The 17389-nt window shown below is 38.9% G+C and overlaps 1 protein-coding gene across 12 annotated transcripts in view; it reads right to left on the bottom strand.

Moving 5' to 3' along the window:
* MEE44 (Nucleotidyltransferase family protein) overlaps positions 1–13741 on the bottom strand; it is a 33212-nt gene extending 19471 nt beyond the window's left edge. For 5 of the 12 annotated variants that reach the window (XM_077380275.1, XM_077380294.1, XM_077380284.1 and 2 more), the window contains exons 1-9: positions 12783–13738; positions 11243–11788; positions 10930–11091; positions 8758–10851; positions 7858–7974; positions 7367–7549; positions 7202–7264; positions 2536–2607; positions 2169–2423 (exon numbers count right to left, since the gene is read on the bottom strand). In XM_077380275.1, the coding sequence (XP_077236390.1) occupies positions 2169–2423; positions 2536–2607; positions 7202–7264; positions 7367–7549; positions 7858–7974; positions 8758–10851; positions 10930–11091; positions 11243–11788; positions 12783–13574 (4284 nt within the window). In that variant the 5' untranslated portion in view covers positions 13575–13738. Of the gene's footprint in view, positions 1–2168; positions 2424–2535; positions 2622–7201; positions 7265–7366; positions 7550–7857; positions 7975–8757; positions 10852–10929; positions 11092–11242; positions 11789–12782 lie in introns of those variants that run through there. The other 7 variants (XM_077380247.1, XM_077380255.1, XM_077380267.1 and 4 more) reach the window with 3 other exon arrangements.
* Between the last annotated feature and the right edge of the window lie 3648 nt (positions 13742–17389).

Raw genomic sequence — 17389 nt, 5'->3', positions numbered from 1 at the left:
ATGGCCTTGGGAGGGAACTTCTGTTGACCTATGTCAAGTACATGCACATAGCAAAAACAGCTCCATATCTGAGTGGAATAATCTAGAATCTCCTTAGCATGTTACTAACATGAATAGTTGTGTGGAACCCCTACGAGTAAACATGCTTATAAGCTCCAGAGTGGAACAGCATAGCTCTATAAATTCATCAGCATCATTGATATGTTGATACTTTCTCTTTACAACTCCATTCTAAGACAGAGTATGATGAGGCATGGTTTTAAATTTCCACATAAACTGACATGAAATGACTGAAATATATCCGTTCTCATACCCACCGTAACACAAAGTGAAACGAAACCATAAGTGTATTAGGAGTATACTACTTTTTGAAAAAGTAATAGTGGTATACTATACCAATATGAATTACATAATTATATTTATAAAAATGAAGTGTATGTATTGTGTATAAATACATATATGAATTACATGTGAAATGTGGCATTTCTTGAATTAGCAGACATGCACAGCAGTGCATGCCACTAGGTGTTTGATGTTGATTATGGATGATTTTTCTACTTATGTGATGGTTTTTGAATGTGTATTTGTGCTTATTCTAGCCCTTCCCGAAGTTCCATTTTAAATTACCATCATTTGCATATGTTTCCATACATTTCTGTGATTTTACATGATTTCCACCGAAATTCATCCACAACTGATATTATTCCATTTCCTGCACGACTGAGTCTGAAACATAAAACTATGGAACAAGAACAAGAGAATTGTTGGTAATATCAAGAGAGAGAGAGAGAGAGAGAGAGCGATGTTGGCGTATGCCATGGAATGATAGAACTCCCTAAATGCTTGGTGGTGTATTTGACACCCCCATCACTTAGTAGGTGTTTAATGCGAGCGCTAGAGTGCTCAATGACAAAGCATGGAAACGAGCGTGGACAAAGAAGACATCAGACTTGTTTCCTTGTGAATCAAGTACTCTATGACAAATCATGGAAATGAGTGTGGACAAAGAAGACATTTGACTTGTTTATTGAAGAAGGCAAAAGAAGACATCAGAGTTGTTTCCTGAAGATCAATGTGAATCAAATAAAATCATCCACAAAAATAACGTAGTCAAATAGAGAGGCAATAGGGGCAAGACCCACACATCAGAATGAACTATCTCAAAGGGGTAAGTACTCCTTATTTGAATGCCCCATAAAGAACAACTTTCATATTTTACATTCAAGAGCAAGAGAGAAAGAGAGAGGCGTGAAATGTTCGGTGGTGTTTATTATCATTCCCTGCGCAGGTCCCACCCATTCCCAAATCCCCCAATATTAATTAACGGCAAGGTTCAAGTCCCGGCAACAGAATCACTTTACCGTTCAAAAAAAGTACTCTTTATTTGATAATATGATGGGAAAAAAAAAGGCAATTCATAATGCTTCTCGAGTTGACAAGTATGACAACATTTCTTCATGTGATAGAAATAAAAGTGTGGCACCAAGATTGAGGGATGTGATCATTCATATAGGCCATACAATTGTGCCGAATTGAAGATGATAGAAATGAATCAGGAGCCGAGAAGACTCCAACCCTAGATTGGGAAGTGGATCCTGAAACTTGTGGGGCAGAACCCATCTTTGTAACTTTTCAGATGACTCTTTCTACGGGCCTTTTTTTTCTTTTTCTTTTTCTTTTTCTTCTCTGTGGTGACAACCAAACTATAGATGCAGAAGTTATGGTGGCTTGACACAGAATAAGATTCTTGGCGGAAGTTTTTTGTTCAAAGGTGTAGATTGGAGGAAATTCAACTACGATCAAATGTCTAAAATCCAAACATACTTAGCTCTTTTCTAGATTGTTTACGGAAATGGTGGATAAGATCCTGCCCCTCCCCGAGTGCCCTTTTTCTCACATTCATCGTGGAGAAAACGGGAAAGCAGATAGTAACTTTGAGCTAGCTCTTTCAATGAGCCTCCTTTTTTTTGTATTCTTCTATGAGCCTCATTCGGTCATGTGTGTGTGTGTGTGTGTTAGAAATGATATACCAGTGTGTTTCTGAGATACATTTCTCAAGACTTGAGAACAATCAAATCATTTGTCCTTCAAAACAAGTAACGCATTTTTCAAGTATTTCAAGGCTGCCGTTCAAAAGGTTAAAAACTTTGAAGGTCTTGTGAAGTTACCAATTCTGTAGTTTGGAGACCAGTATGTGATGTAGACTTGAAACTGATATCCAAACGAACGGATTCCATACCCTTGCCATCATCATTCTTCATCTTTGGAGCATTATCTGAACCCACGATATCAAAATGAATAGCAGTCTCTTCTTCGCCAGTCACATGGGCCAGCTCAACTTTTGATGTATCCACAATCGAAGTATTTCCGCTAGAAGCAATAAGATCATGAGGAACTTCCGCCACTAGCATGATAACAGGTATCTGAGAACAAATTTTTATCAAGATTAGATATGCCAAAAGATTCAAAACAAAAAAGACTAAGCTAGAAGGAAGACAATGACAAGTAGCCATCAAAAAGGTAAGAAGGCTTTACAGCTGTATTTTCTATGGTTTTAAGAGAGTCATTTTTAACCCATTCCTGATTGGCAAGATATCTAGCTGCATGCTGGAAAAAACAAACTGGAATGGTGTCAGAATTTCCATATGTAGAATAAAGAAGTTAACAAAAGCAAACCACGGAAGACAATAAGGGGTCAATAAGTAGGAAATATTATAACGCAACCATTACATACCATAAAATTTACAAATGAAACATATATATATAACTGATACCACATTAGTTGTTCCCTATGATTTGTGGACTTGGACAAGAGTGTTGCGTGTCTAATGGCAAATCCTCAAAATTTATAAACGGGGACACGACTAAAATACAAAGTATATATAATCATAATTTGTAGATACGGATTCATGTGTGAGTTTCGACGTGGATACGAGTTGTCTGACATGGTAACATCTAAAACTCTAGAAATGGTGACACACACACACACACACACACACACACACACACACAAATATGATATTCTTTTGGCAAACTAAAAACTCCTAGATTTTTTTTCCAACTATAATCTAAATCAAATATGAGATAATCAAATAATAGCACGCATTCATCAATTTAATCTAGTTCTCTCCATCCCCAACATACAACGAGAAAGGGAGACAAATATGATACAATGAATATAGTATTAGCATAAGAGTTTGTTTAGGGTTTTAGGTTTATAGGAGAAGATATGGCAGCAAATATTGGTTAAAGAATGGCTAAAAGAAGAAATTATAATAAAAGAAGACTTAATAATAAAAACAGGTAAACATGATGTTCAATAATAAAAACGAATGTCACACTAGACACGGTACAAAAACGTGTCCACACGCCCACATTAAGTCTACACTTCTAGAAATAGCTTCAAAAGTGTCCAAAGGAGTGTCGACACGAGTGGACACGCGTGTCATGTCGGACAGGGCAGGACACGTGTGTCGGCAATAAATTCAAAGTGTCGGTTAAATCATAGGTTGTTCCTAATAATAGATCACAACCCATCTACTTTAAAACAGAATATGCTGCTAGTAAACACCAACCAAAGCTGGTCTAAAGGATAGAGTTAACACTCTCGGGCCCATTTTACAAATTAAAACAATGCTCACAAACAACAAAGCAGCTCAAACCACTTTACTCAAGCAAGTATCATGATGCACGCATAAGCAAGGTTTTAAATTTCGGTTTCAATTTCGGTCGGCACAAAAACAGATACATGATACATTTCGGTTTCAATTGGAAATTTTAGTGGTAATCTTGAAAAATCACGGAAACGTGTGGCATGTGCAAATAATGAAATTTTAAGATGAAACTTCGGGAAATGCTAGGAGAAGCACAAATATATACTTATAAATCCTCGTATAAGAAAGAAAGTCATCCATCTCATCGGACACCTAGTGACATGCGTTGTCACACAGGTCTAGAACAGTAAATTCAATAATAAAAAAAAGCACAATGTAACGAAGTATAAGAAAGTACAATGACCAGTTATCCTTCCAAGGACCCCAACTCTATGTGAATATAACATAGAATTACGACTTACGAGGTAGTAATGGTCCCATGTTGATCTAATATCACATGCATAAACATAAGGTTACTTTGATGTGCAGTCCAATGATGCTGCCTACAAAATATCATTCTCTACACTAATGAAATGAAATGCAAAGTAAAAGGGTTTACAAAAAAATCATTTCCCCTTTCCGCTCACTTAGTCAAAGATTCATCAATTGTATGATGCTTATGCTTTGAAATTTGAAATTCTTGAATATTCACATTGAAATGAAAATTGGGCTCACCTTCGATTCAACTACGATGGGCCCATAAAGCATGTTGACAAAGATTAAAAAAATAAATGTTTTTCTACCTCTGTAATTGGTTTTAACATCACTATTTGTACCATTTAAAACTACACGACAATTTATCTATAAACGAAACAAATCAAAGTTTAAAAAACAAGGCCTTAATAAAAATCGAAAAACAAGGACTCAATAAAAACAAATCAAAGAAACATGTTATAAGGAAAAAAATTCCAAACTTTTAGGGTTTTCTAAAAAAGTGTTTTCTAGAATAAACTTCAAACTTTCATGTATGCTATTTTATTATTTTGATTTACAATAGATTAGGTTTTTTTTTAAGAAAAACTGCTTTATACGCTGTAAATTGGAACAACTTTCTATTTTTGTGTTGTTTCGACCATTTCGGTTGAAATTTCAATCGAAATAATGACGTGGAACAAATCCACTGAGATTTTGTCTTGATGGGGATAGAAACAGAAACTTTTCGGTCGTTTCGTGTTGGTTTCGGTGGAAATTTAAACCATGCGCATAAGCTAGTACCACTCGACCTCATCAAAATGAGAAGCTATTACAAAGCACGACAATCCTATGTTACCTATGTCTCTCTAATCAATATTAAGTTTCAAGCCAGCATCAAGATGGCTGTGCTACAAAAAGTGCAAATCCCCAAAGTCCCAAAATCAGATACAATATATCCTCCAGACCAAATTATGCAGAAGAAGCATTACAAAAATGCTCATCCATGTATCATAACCAATAACAGTGATAGTCTATTGGCCTTCAGAGGCTGCTTTATCAAAATTGTTGTCGTACATAAGATGGTGTACCAGAGGATTCAATCCCTCTCACTTCCTATCAGCAATTCCCAGAAAAGTTACTGAAGAACTAATGAAACTACAGGAAGTCCTCCCAAAGGTTTATGTAGAAAAGGCAAGCCTTTACAGATCGTATACTAAGTCAGCAACCTTTCTTGAAAGAATCGAGGGGAAATTGGAGAAATGGAGTTATGGTTCTTCTTCAACAATTTTTTTTAAAATGAAGTTATGGTTCTTCAACAACAAATTTGACAAGAAAACTACACATTATGGGCTCACATTGATCGCAGATTCTTCATTTGGAAGCAAAGCTGAAAACACATTCTATATCCCTTGTTGATTGGAGAATGACCCAAAACCACGATAATCTAAGCTCACATTTGGAAAGACAAATGCAGTTTGGATCCCATCAAAGGGGCACTGACACTGACGCTAGATGAACTCCATATTAAAATAAACAAGAAATGATAGTGTATGCCCAACTTAGAAATTCATCAGTACCAATTCTGATGACATGAATGTTGACATGCTGAATCGAATTTAATACAACATCTGGTACAACAATCTTGACACTTATCCAAGACTTCAAATTTCGATTTCAATTTCCATTTCGGTCACCATGAAAACGGAAACATTTTGGTTTCAGTTGGAAATTTCGGTGGAAACCCTATAAAATCACGGAAATGTATGGAAACATATGCAAATGACATTTTAAGAAGAAACCACAGGAAATGATAGAATAAGTATAAATACATACTTAGAAACCATCGCATAAGCAAGACAACCATCCATAATGGTTTTAACAACATCGAACACCTACTGACATGCACTATCGTGCATCTCTAATAATTCAGTACATACCGCATGTCACATGTAATTCATATAACTATTTATATATAATACATACAAAACATTTCACATGCAATTCATATAAAAATAATTATATAAAATATACATATATAGTATACCACTAATACACTTACGACTTTGGTTTTGATCTGCATTTCAGTTTCGGTATGCATTTCGGTGGGGATGGAAATGGAAACATTTCGGTTGTTTCGTGTTTGGTTTCGGAAGAAATTTAAAACAATGCTTTTACAGAGGTGTGATGCCTTAGAACTGTAATCCCTTCTTTCTCTCAATTATCTAAGGTATATTCCAACGGTTAATCTGATGATGCAAGTGAACATACATCCAAGCCTAGATCGGTTGAATTTTATTGGATTTTCACATAGTCGAATTGTTTGGATCTTTATACTCCATCAAGTTCTACATCATTTTCGTATCAGAGCTACAAGAACTAGTTTTTTCCCTATTGGTCTTGCATCACCTAGCTTGAATCGTTTCTTTTTACTGGTCACCTAGCTTGAATCCTCAGTCTTCTTTCACATGGGGTTTGAGTGTAAAACCTCAGGCATCCCTACCTAACAAGAAAAGAAAATCACATACAAAAAGCCCACATTTCTTCATACATGACAAAGGCAGAACTTAGACATGTACATCCAAAGGGTTGTGAGACAGTCTTCTTCTTTTGACCCATTAATAGGAGAAAACAGAGAGAGAGAGAGAGAGAGAAGCACATGTGCTCTCTGTAGAGAGAGGGAGAGAGGGAGAGAGAGAGCAAAAAAGGACCGGCTAGATTAGAAGGGTAATAGCAGAGTTCCAAATTGAACCGTGCGCAAACAGATTTGATGACTTGTGTTTAATTCAATTCCTGTAGCCAGATTACAAGAATTTTTCAACAAATCTAGGGTTGCTCACATGGCATTTCAAACTAAAGAAGTTAGTAATGCAGTGAAAAAAAATCATAAAATCAAAGCAACTGAATCTTACAATGACTACTAGAATAAGATGACTTCTAAAAATGAGGTCGATATTAACTGCTAATATGAAGAATAAGAAAATCACATTATAACTTCGCAAGCTGAAAACCTGATACAGTTTCATCAGGGGAAGTTCTTTTATTGGCGCATGGTCCAACTTATAGACGTGGAAGTAAAAATGAAAGAATCCATAATTAGCCACTCAGAAGCACAGTAACAAACCACGCCACTATACCTGAAGGCATGTTTCTTTAATACCATTCCGACCCTCCAAAATCCCAGCTTCTTTGATAGGTTCCTACCAAATAATTCCAATTGCAAGTTTTCAACTAAATCCTACAAAAATGCAAGCATAGATAGTGGTAGCAATCCAAAAACAATTTATCAATAACAGTCTTACCAAATTCCGTACTGGAGGGAGACAAACAACTAGATCCACATCACTGATAGGAAGAGCCAAACCAGTTGCATTTGAACCAAAGATGTTTGTCCTGGACCGAGGCCAAAGGACTTGAAGAGATCGTGCGACCCTCTTGACAGCCCAGTTAATGTAGGGTTTCTTAATCAGATTTTCAGCAGCAACCTTGGATTTTGAATCAAGGATGAACCAGCAGCTATATTAGCAAAGTTGGCTTGGATTATCAATGAAAACAAAAGTTCACAAAACAAAACATATATATTTGTTCACATACAATAATGACATGTAAGAAGCAGAATGAAAATAAATAATGAAACCATGTTTAATAATATTGTATCAATTTTAAGCAATATCAACTTCAAATATATCAGACATGATAATCTTGGAAATGCAGACCACAAAACATAAATGACAGTAATATATATATATATATATATATATATATATATATATATATATATATAGCTTGATACCTGCTCACAGAAAGAATTAATTTCCCCATGGAGAATATTGTGCATCATAGCTAAAGACGCCTCACGAGCAGGGGAATTCTGTAAATCCGGAGGTTGCAAGGGAAATGCAACATCTGGCTGTAATGTAACATTTAGTTAACAACTCCATATATGCACATGGTTTTAAATTTCGGCCGACACACCCAGCTGAAATTTCGGATGTCGGTCCGGACCGACACCAAAAGTACCAATTTCGGTGTCAGCCAGATTTCGGCCGAAATTTCAGAATTTCAGAAATTTGGGGAATTTTTAATTTTTAAAAGAGAAAAGAGTTCCTACAGCCTAGTTTAGATAAGTTATCTACACCCTAGGCTTAAAATACAGTGGGGGGCACATTGTTTGGGTGAGCCAAAGCATTCATTTGATAGGCCCTCACATAGATCGGGTGTGCCCAAAAAATCAGCTCCATAGGATCATCCCAACCTTACAATTTGTGGAGGCAAAAAATGGACGTGTATAAATCACAAATCTGTCCATTTTTTCACTCCACAAATTGTAGGGTTGGGATGATCCTATGGAGCTGATTTTTTGGGCACACCCTATCTATGTGAGGGCCCATCAAATGAATGCTTTGGATCACCCAAACAATGTGGCCCCCGCTGTATTTTAAGCCTAGGGTGTAGATAAGTTATCTACACTAGGGTGTTGGAACTATTTAAAATATTGTTTCCAAAATTTATTTTTGTTCCAAAATTTCGGCAAAAATTTCTGTCCGAATTTTTTTTTACTGAATCTAGGCTAAAATTTCGGTTCTGGCTGAGGCCGGACCCGAAATTTTAAACCTTGTATGCACCTGAATACCATGGTACACAATAAATATATAATTCTTACTGAAACATTTCTTACTGACAAAACACTTACATGCTCCTGGTCGAGAGCTAGTTGGGAGATTGCAATTAGGCGATCTTGCAGCAAAGACCCCGGTAGAGGCTGAATCATTTGAGTGGCTGCCATGCCTTTGTTTCGCCACGAAGGCCAAATCACTTCAGCACCATCCACACAAAGGCGAGCTTCCCCACAGTTAGTTCCATCATGGTACCAACTTCTCATACCCCAGTGCCTTGGACTAGAGCTACCAGACCTCACAGCTGGGAAGCCTCTCTGTTTCCTAGATCCACTAACTGGAGAGGGAGGAGGAGGTCGTGGAGCTTGTGGAACACAGAGTACAACAGGAGATGGTGGTCTCTTGATCTGCGGGACCTCTCTCCTGGTAGGAGGTACACATGGACTTTTATGGTCATGATTGAACTTAAATTCTGATCTTGATCCCTTCCTTGATATATTTGGAACAATGATAGGGCGTAAAATTGGGTATGGATGTGGATCCCCAGTCATCCCTTCAACAACAACACCGGGTGAATTGGCCAAAGATCCAGGGCCTTTCTCCTCTGGCACATCTGGCACTGTTGATGAGGAGAGGACCACCTTCCCAGTTACATCATTTCCTGGCATAACATAGCCAAGGGGTTGGTGTCCAGGACCCAAAGGATCAAAAGGAGAACAAAATTGACCAGCGGGTGGAGAAGCCAGACCATTCGCACTAAAAGAAGCAGGAAGGCCCGGCAAGCCAACCATATCATCTATGGCTCTATTCAGATCTGCCTCATGCCAAGCCCAAGAGCTATCTTCTGAACTTAGAGAAGGAGGACGAGAAAACCCTGTGACAGCATGATCAGAAGTATTCCAGTACATCACTCCACCACCAAAAAACTGATTATAATCTCGTCCAGAAAATGCATGCACTTCAGATTCTTCTCCGGTCATCCAATGGGGTTCACTATCATCTACTAGATCTGGTGAAGTTTTTATATCACAGTCCCTAAAATCACCAGTGTACCTTTTTTCATTGTCATCCTTTGTGCCATTAAGTTGCCTTCCATGAGCTGTAAACCCTGAGTTGAATGAAGGCTGCAGCCTTGGGATAATTCCAGTATCATAGTTACAAGTTAGTGGTGTAGTCAATCGACTGGAGCTTCTTATCATTGGAGGCCAATCCAAACTCATTGTTAGAGTTCGAGGAGCCATGACCCTGCTGCATCCACCTTCCATTGATGGATTTAGTGCCTGATGCCTTGCAGGCACGAAGGATTGATGCAAGTGGTTACACCAATTGTGACCAACATCCAAATGCAATCTATCTGTAGCAGCTGGGAGATGCTCTGAAGAGGAAAAACTAGGTGCTAAGCTCGGCCACTCATACGATTTACCCCCAACAGAACTTGGATGCCCATGGTCATAATGGTCCCCACCTTCCTTTTGAGAAAGAGCTGGCTCTGATGTAGTGTTGTTTATGTATCCAGAATTATGATGCACAAACCCCTTATTGGTAACAACATTAACATTCTCTTGAACAGGCATAAAAGGGCAGATGGTTTTAGAATTGTAAGCATCGTCTGTACGCTCCCCTATGGAGGAAGTAATGCAGCAACTTTCAATTACCGCATCCGAGCACATGCCACTGTTTACAAGACCAGGACCAAAAGATGCCTCCATGTGTGGGATCCCAATATCCTTCCGTGAACATAGTGAATCATAGGTACGGATATTGCTATTATCCAACTTCTTTGAAATATGGAAGCATTCCAAATCGGAATCAGAGCTACCCGAAGTAGCAGCATTGGCAGAATCCTCCTGGATTTTTTTGGTCACTTCAGTGTCATTCCCTACATTAGGCTTATCAGCAGGATCAGAACATGTAGAACCTGGTGATGGGTTGTCATTGACTGAAAAATCATTTGCTAAGTGGTGAACAATTGAAGCGTCAAGTAACCCGTTACACTTTGTAGGCTCACTCTGTACACTAATTGGCGGGGATGTATTTCCCATAATGTTTACTTTGGGATTTCCAACTGTAGTTGGTCCTTCTAAGTCATAACTGTTACTCTTATTGCTTTTTTTTCTGCTCTTCTTTCCAGCAATTTGGATCTTGCAATCAACCACTCCAAAAGAATTTTCCTAAAATGACAAGAAATCAATCATTAGATTATTTAATGCTGACAAGAAAGAAAAGATAACAAAAAGGGTAAAAGTTACCATTCCAACTCTTGTCAATGAGGTCTGCTTGTGGAGATCCTTCTCTGGAATGCAAGCACTAACTGCAGCAGACTTGTCGTTAGCCTCCAAGGAAATATCATTCTCCAGAGAGCTAGGCCTGGAGCAATTGCGTTCTATATTAACTGATCCACATCCATGCTCCTGGAAATAAACACTTTGGAATAAATTGAATTGAGTTATCTCAAAACGCAACTACAAATGCATTAAACCTTTAAGAAGTCCATAAAAATGCATTAAACCTTTAAGAAGTCCATATAAATGCATTAAACCTATAAGAAGTCCATAAAAATACCTCAGAAGGGTTTTGCATTTCAATATTGGACCCCAGAGCGTTCGGCATGGAATTCAGCCTTTTCGAATTGCGATTTTTTTTCCTTCCTTTCCGACATCCTACACCAAGCTTCTCTTTGGATTTATTTATCGGGGCCTTCAAATTTTCATCTCCCAGAAGTTCATGCTTTATGTAATCACCTGAAACTGCTACTAGAAATCCTCGCAACCTCCTCGATAAGCAATCCGAAAAAGTGTGTACAGAACCCAATGTACTGAAAAATAGTTTTTCTTTTTCAAGTTCGTGTTGCTGCAATGTTAAAATCATAGCAGATATTTCCCGAATCACAAGCAGCCTGTTAAAGGCATTGGCCAACTGAGTAGGCTTTCCGGAAATTGAAGCAGGGACAATGCGCGAGCAAAGATCTGCATCAGTTCCTGAGAGTGCATGGATGGTGCCTTGACATAATGCAGTAGGTCCATATCTCAGGGGCTGTTCTGCTCCTACATTAAAGGACCACAGATCATCCTTCAAGGCTTCATTTGCCTCCCTAACAATCTCATTTGCCTGGAAACTTACAATAGACAAAAGTCAGAGTTGAGAGTAGATTAGTACCAAGTATCAAGTGCAATACAAGATAGCATTCTCATTCAGATAAACATAACAGCTCCTGCACTGTCTCTACAATGAAGTGTGTTGGGTGGTCTACACGAAAGCAAAAGATCCCACATCGGAAAAGTGAATGGATGTGGAAGGGCTTATAAGGAGTTGGGCACCCTCCCCTTAACGCCTACTTTTAAGGGTAAGTTCTACCCGGGTCCCAACAAGTGGTCTCGGAGCCCAGGTCTGGTAACCCGGTGTACCCTTGAGGACAGAGGGAAAATCTTGTAGTTCCCGCGTTGCTTCCGCATGGAGAAAGAGATTGTTGGGGGCTATACGCAAAAGCAAACGATTTCACATTGGAAAAGTGAATGGATGTGAAAGGGCTTATAAGGACTTGGGCACCCTCCCCTAGCTTTTAAGGGTGAGTTCTACCCGGGCCCAAATAAAGAGAATTACATCAAACACTACGCTTGGATCCCAGAATGCAAAGTAACCATACATTAAAAAACACTGTAGTTTCCATGCATGAGGAATCTCCCCTTGTTTTTCAGATATCAGTGAGAATAATTCTCATGCTTTTCTAATCAAATTGGTAACGTCATTCAATTCAAAGAAAAAAAGTAGCTATGTAATTCATTGTGAAACTACCAATTACTCAAAAAGCTTAGAGTTGGTGTTATTTAATCATTTATACTTCAACACACCCCTCACATGTTGCCACTCTTTTATGGGCCGGCCGTATACATGGATTTTTAACATCAAGGGGTTGTTGGGTTTTGAACCCAGGCCTACCAATAGCTCCGAATCCTCCGATACCATGTGAAACAACCAATTGCTCCAAAAGCTTAAGCTATTAGAGGTGGTGTTATTAAATCATTTAAACTTCCACATTCATAACTTCGCATAAAACATGGACAAAACAGTAACAGCAATGAAGAGTCAAGTTCTTGAAGAGTACCAATGATTTCGCCGCTTTGCCTAAACCCACCCTACAGAGCTTCTTCCTCAATCCAGGGTCCAAACTATCCCACCAATCCAAACACCCCTTTTTCCTCCAAAACACATTCGCGGCTACTCCAGAAACACACCCCTTCATCTTCAACCCCCTCTTCTTCGGCCCATAACAACTTAACCATGACAATCTCATAGTCAATTCCATCTTATTAGCCACAAATGCCTCCACACTGTAATACCCCTTCGCCTTCAACCACGGTAACTCCTCCCAATCCGAACCCAATGCCTGCTCTTCCCCCCTCAAAAACCCCCCATCTGAAACCCCATCCATAACCCTAACAAACCGATCCAAATCCCCCACAAATTCCTCAGAAACCGTAACCGAATCGATCGAACATATAGAACAGCTTTCCTCTTCTTTTGATCCGAACAAACGAATAGCATGAGAAATCGAGAGTTCTAATTCGTTTGATTTGCTAACCCTGGATAAAAGGCCTGTAGATTTTCGAAAACAGAGGCTGGGGAGGGAAGGGTTAGAACGAGAGGGGAGATCTGGGAGGATGATGAAGAATCCATGGCCGTGGTTATGGAGATTGTTTTGCATTTGGAGGAGAATTTGGACGAACTTTGGATCGAGGATTGTGACGAAGGACTGGCGTTGGGGAATTGTGAGAGAAGAAAACCAGCGGAGAATTGAATTTCTAGGGTTTGAATTTTTAGGGTTTGTGGGGAGAGTAGAGGAGTGATAGAGAGCGATGTGAGCAGTGAGAGAATCGATGAGCTGGTTCGAATCCATGGCGATTTGGGTTTTTTTGTCTTCTTCTTCTTCTTCACTTCTCTGTAAATGGGATCTGTATTCGTAGTCTGAAAATGGAAGGCATATGTGAAGAGTAGGAGCTTTTGTAGGGAAGGAAAGGGACGTTAGAAAATTACGTTAATACGTGCTGTTCATTAGCACATGATAGAAGCTTTACTATTGTCAGTCTGGTACCGCTCACCTCTGTCCATGCCCACCATGGGCATATATGCTGTAATAAATAGTGGGACCCACGTTATTTAGGGTGATCCAGGCCATTCATCTTATGGGCCATGGCTTAGATAGGGTGTGCCCAAAAAATCACCACTATAGGATCATCCTAACCCTCCGATTTGTGGAGGTTGAAAATGGACGGCACAGTATAGAAACCTCAACTGATCTGAGGGTTAGATGATCATATGCAGATATTTTTTGGGCACACTTTATCTATGTCAGGGCCCATCAAATAGATGGTTTGGATCACCCAAATAATATAGGCCCCACAGTATTTTGGAGCTGCACATGCACGCATAGGACGCATGATTTCTCCCTGTCATACTGCCCAGCGTACGTGAAATGCTGGCCTATTTTTAAGGTGATATTCTCACTCTTGTTTTAATATTAGCACCCTTCTCTTTATCTTTATATTTTATATGAGAGCTTATATGATGGCCAACCGTGAAAACGTAAAGGGCGGAGAACCGTCTCTCTCTTGATTTTTAATCCAAGAGAAAGCCCCATTTTTTGCTTTTCCTTGGTTCAAAACCAAGGCAGCAGGTTTTGTCTCCTTTCACCCTTTACAATTTCACGGTCGGGCATCATATAATTTCTCATTATATATATATATATATATATATATATGAGAAAACAGTTCCTACACATATGTGTAGAGAGTTCTCTACAGACTAGCTTAAAATACAGTGGGGGCCCACATTGTTTCGGTGATCCAAGCCATCCATTTTAAAGGCCCTCACATAGATAGGGTGTCTACAAAAAATCAGATCCATAAATCATCCCAACCCTACGATTTGTGGAGGTAAAATGGATGTCTTTAAACCTTCACAAATTAGTTCATTTTTTGCCTCCACAGTTCGAATGGTTAGGATGATCCTATGGATCTGATTTTTTTTGGACACCCTATCTATGTGAGGGCCTTAAAAATGGATGGATCACCCAAATAATGTAGCCCCCACTGTATTTTAAGCTAGTGTGTAGATAACTTATCTACACATATGTGTAGGAACCGTTTTCTCTCTCTCTCTCTCTCTCTCTCTCTCTCTCTATATATATATATATATATATATATATATATATATATGAGGAAAATGATTGTACGCTCAAGTGTACCAAGCTTATGGTACGCTCGAGTGCCCAATCACATGTGGGCCCACTTTGTTAGGATGATCCAAAGTATTCATTTGAAAGGCCCTTGCATAGATGGGGTATCTACCAAAAATCAACTCCATAGGATCATCCTAACCCATCCATTTGTGAAGGTCAAAATGGACACACTGTTTGTCCACAAATCTGCCCATTTTTTCTCTCCACTTTTGGAGGGGTTAGGATGATTCAATGGACTTGATTTTTGGTACACACCCTATCTATGTTAAGGCCTTGCAAATGAATGCTTTGGATCACCACAAAAAATGTGGCACGCATGTGATTGGGCACTCGAGCGCACCATAAGCTTGGTACGCTCGAGCGTACAATCATTTTTCTCTCTCTCTCTCTCTCTCTCTATATATATATATATATATATATATATATATATATATATATATATATATATATATATTATCGGTTGTTCATTGATACTCTTGGTAAATTACTTCTACATGATAGGCAATTTCACATGAAGCCATTCCGGAGCCGATCTTGGCAATAGAGAAGAAACAGCCACCTAAGATGAATTTAATGAATATGACAAAATCTGCTAAAAAGTCAGCCTCTCCTCCAAAAGTTAGTCACAAAATGACTTCCTCAAAATTGCCTAGCAAATCCTACTAAATAAAATGAGGCCGCGTTTGGATACCTTGTGTTGTTGTATTTGGATTTGAGTTTTGGATACAAAATACATCAATCATCCTCATGCTCATGTTGTACAAGAGGGAGAGAGGGAGGGACATCTGGCTACTGCAGCAGCAGGGTCAAGGAGCCACGAGGGTGAAGGTAATTGCCACAAATATTGATTTCCAAATAATGTATTGTAGAACAAATTTGCAAATCAATTTTTTTCACTGTTGTAGCTGATTTGGGAATCTAAAGATCTGATCTAGTTCCAAATCTCAACTGTAATTGAGAGAAATTCAAATCTAAATCTTGTGGGTATCCAAACGTGGCATAAGAGTGGGGAAATGTGAGAGCAGGACCCTCTTTCGTTGATCTATTGATCTATTGGGCTTCTTTGAAATCAATTTCAATGGAGAAATAAATATATGTGAAATCAAATAAATTGGTTCCAATGGGAAATCAATTTTCATTTAACAGTCTGCACGAATTATGGGGCTTACAGCTTATTAGGTGTTTTGGTTTGTTTTGGGATGCTACATCATCTACTGGTGATGTTTGGTTAGATGTGTTTTGATTCAAACTGCTAGGATACTACTTGCCTTGTCTCTTCCATGCCGTCTGTGTGTCATGACTTTGCCCCCCACCAAATTACTTGAAAAGTCTCTTGCTAGTACAGCCCTGGGACTGGACTCATCTCTCTCTCTCTCTCTCGTTTTATTGGTAATGAGAACCTTACTGCCTCATTATTTTGGTAATGACATTCCACACTAAGAAGCCACTTCACTTGACAACCAAACACTAATCACCACATGGAGAGTACTCTACTGCTATTACACTTGTTGGCCACTTTAGCTCTAATTCACCACTACCCTAATAGGTAACTATATTCAACCAAATTTGACCCTTATATGTATGACTTTTTATATGATTTGGGCTGGATTTCTCAGACATATCAAGGCAATATACCCAGTGGCGGAGCCAGGATTTACACACAAGAGGGCAGGCTTCAAATTTTTAAGGGGCTGGGCCCAATTGAGTTGGGCCTATTAAGGAGTTTTGGGAGAGCTTGGCCCAACTCAACAGGGCAACTGCCACCCTTAAGCTACATGTAGCTCCGCCCCTGAGTACACCGAAGCACAATCCAATTTTCACTGTCCTTGTGGAATAGACCCAAGCCCGAGTAAAATAAGTTCAAATCTGCTCAAACATAGATCCAAGGTGACTCAATTACTCTGGCTTTGGGGCTCTCGTACAACCATAGCAAAACTCCATTTTAGACGGCCTTTTTTTTTTTTTTTTTTTTTAAAACAAGTTTTATTGGTTTGCCCTTTAATACTCAGTCTAAAAATTTTGAAGTAAAAAAACTTTGTTTTTTAGAAAAACATTTTAAACATGTATTAAACTTTTTTTTTTTTTTCTGGCCTACATTTCAACTTTACTACCACTATATTTTTAAATGCATTTTTTTGTTTTATAATTACGGTTTCTTAGCTAATACCGTATTAAACTTGAATTTTGCCCATCCCCTTTTTTTTTGGGCCGAATCACGTATTGCTAACTATGCACCCTTTACCCATAAAAAAAAAAAAACTAAGTGCCCAACCCAACTTTCACCCCTAATGGGGTGCAACTCGGGTTGGGTTGGGTTGGGTCGGGTCGGGTTGAGGCCAACCTGAACCCGACCTGAGCAACCATCTGCTCAACCCGAACCCGAACTGACCCAAAAAAATATATATTAGAAATGTCGGGTTCACTCGGGTCGGAATGCCCAAGCCCTCAACCTGACCCGAACCCAACCTGAACTC

This window comes from Tasmannia lanceolata, unplaced genomic scaffold (assembly GCF_043159265.1).
Source record: "Tasmannia lanceolata isolate RefF3 unplaced genomic scaffold, GAP_Taslan_0.1 ptg000002l, whole genome shotgun sequence".
Lineage (NCBI taxonomy): Eukaryota > Viridiplantae > Streptophyta > Magnoliopsida > Canellales > Winteraceae > Tasmannia > Tasmannia lanceolata.
Note: the sequence above shows the minus strand (reverse complement) of the source record. Positions and strands in the feature narration are given on the sequence as shown.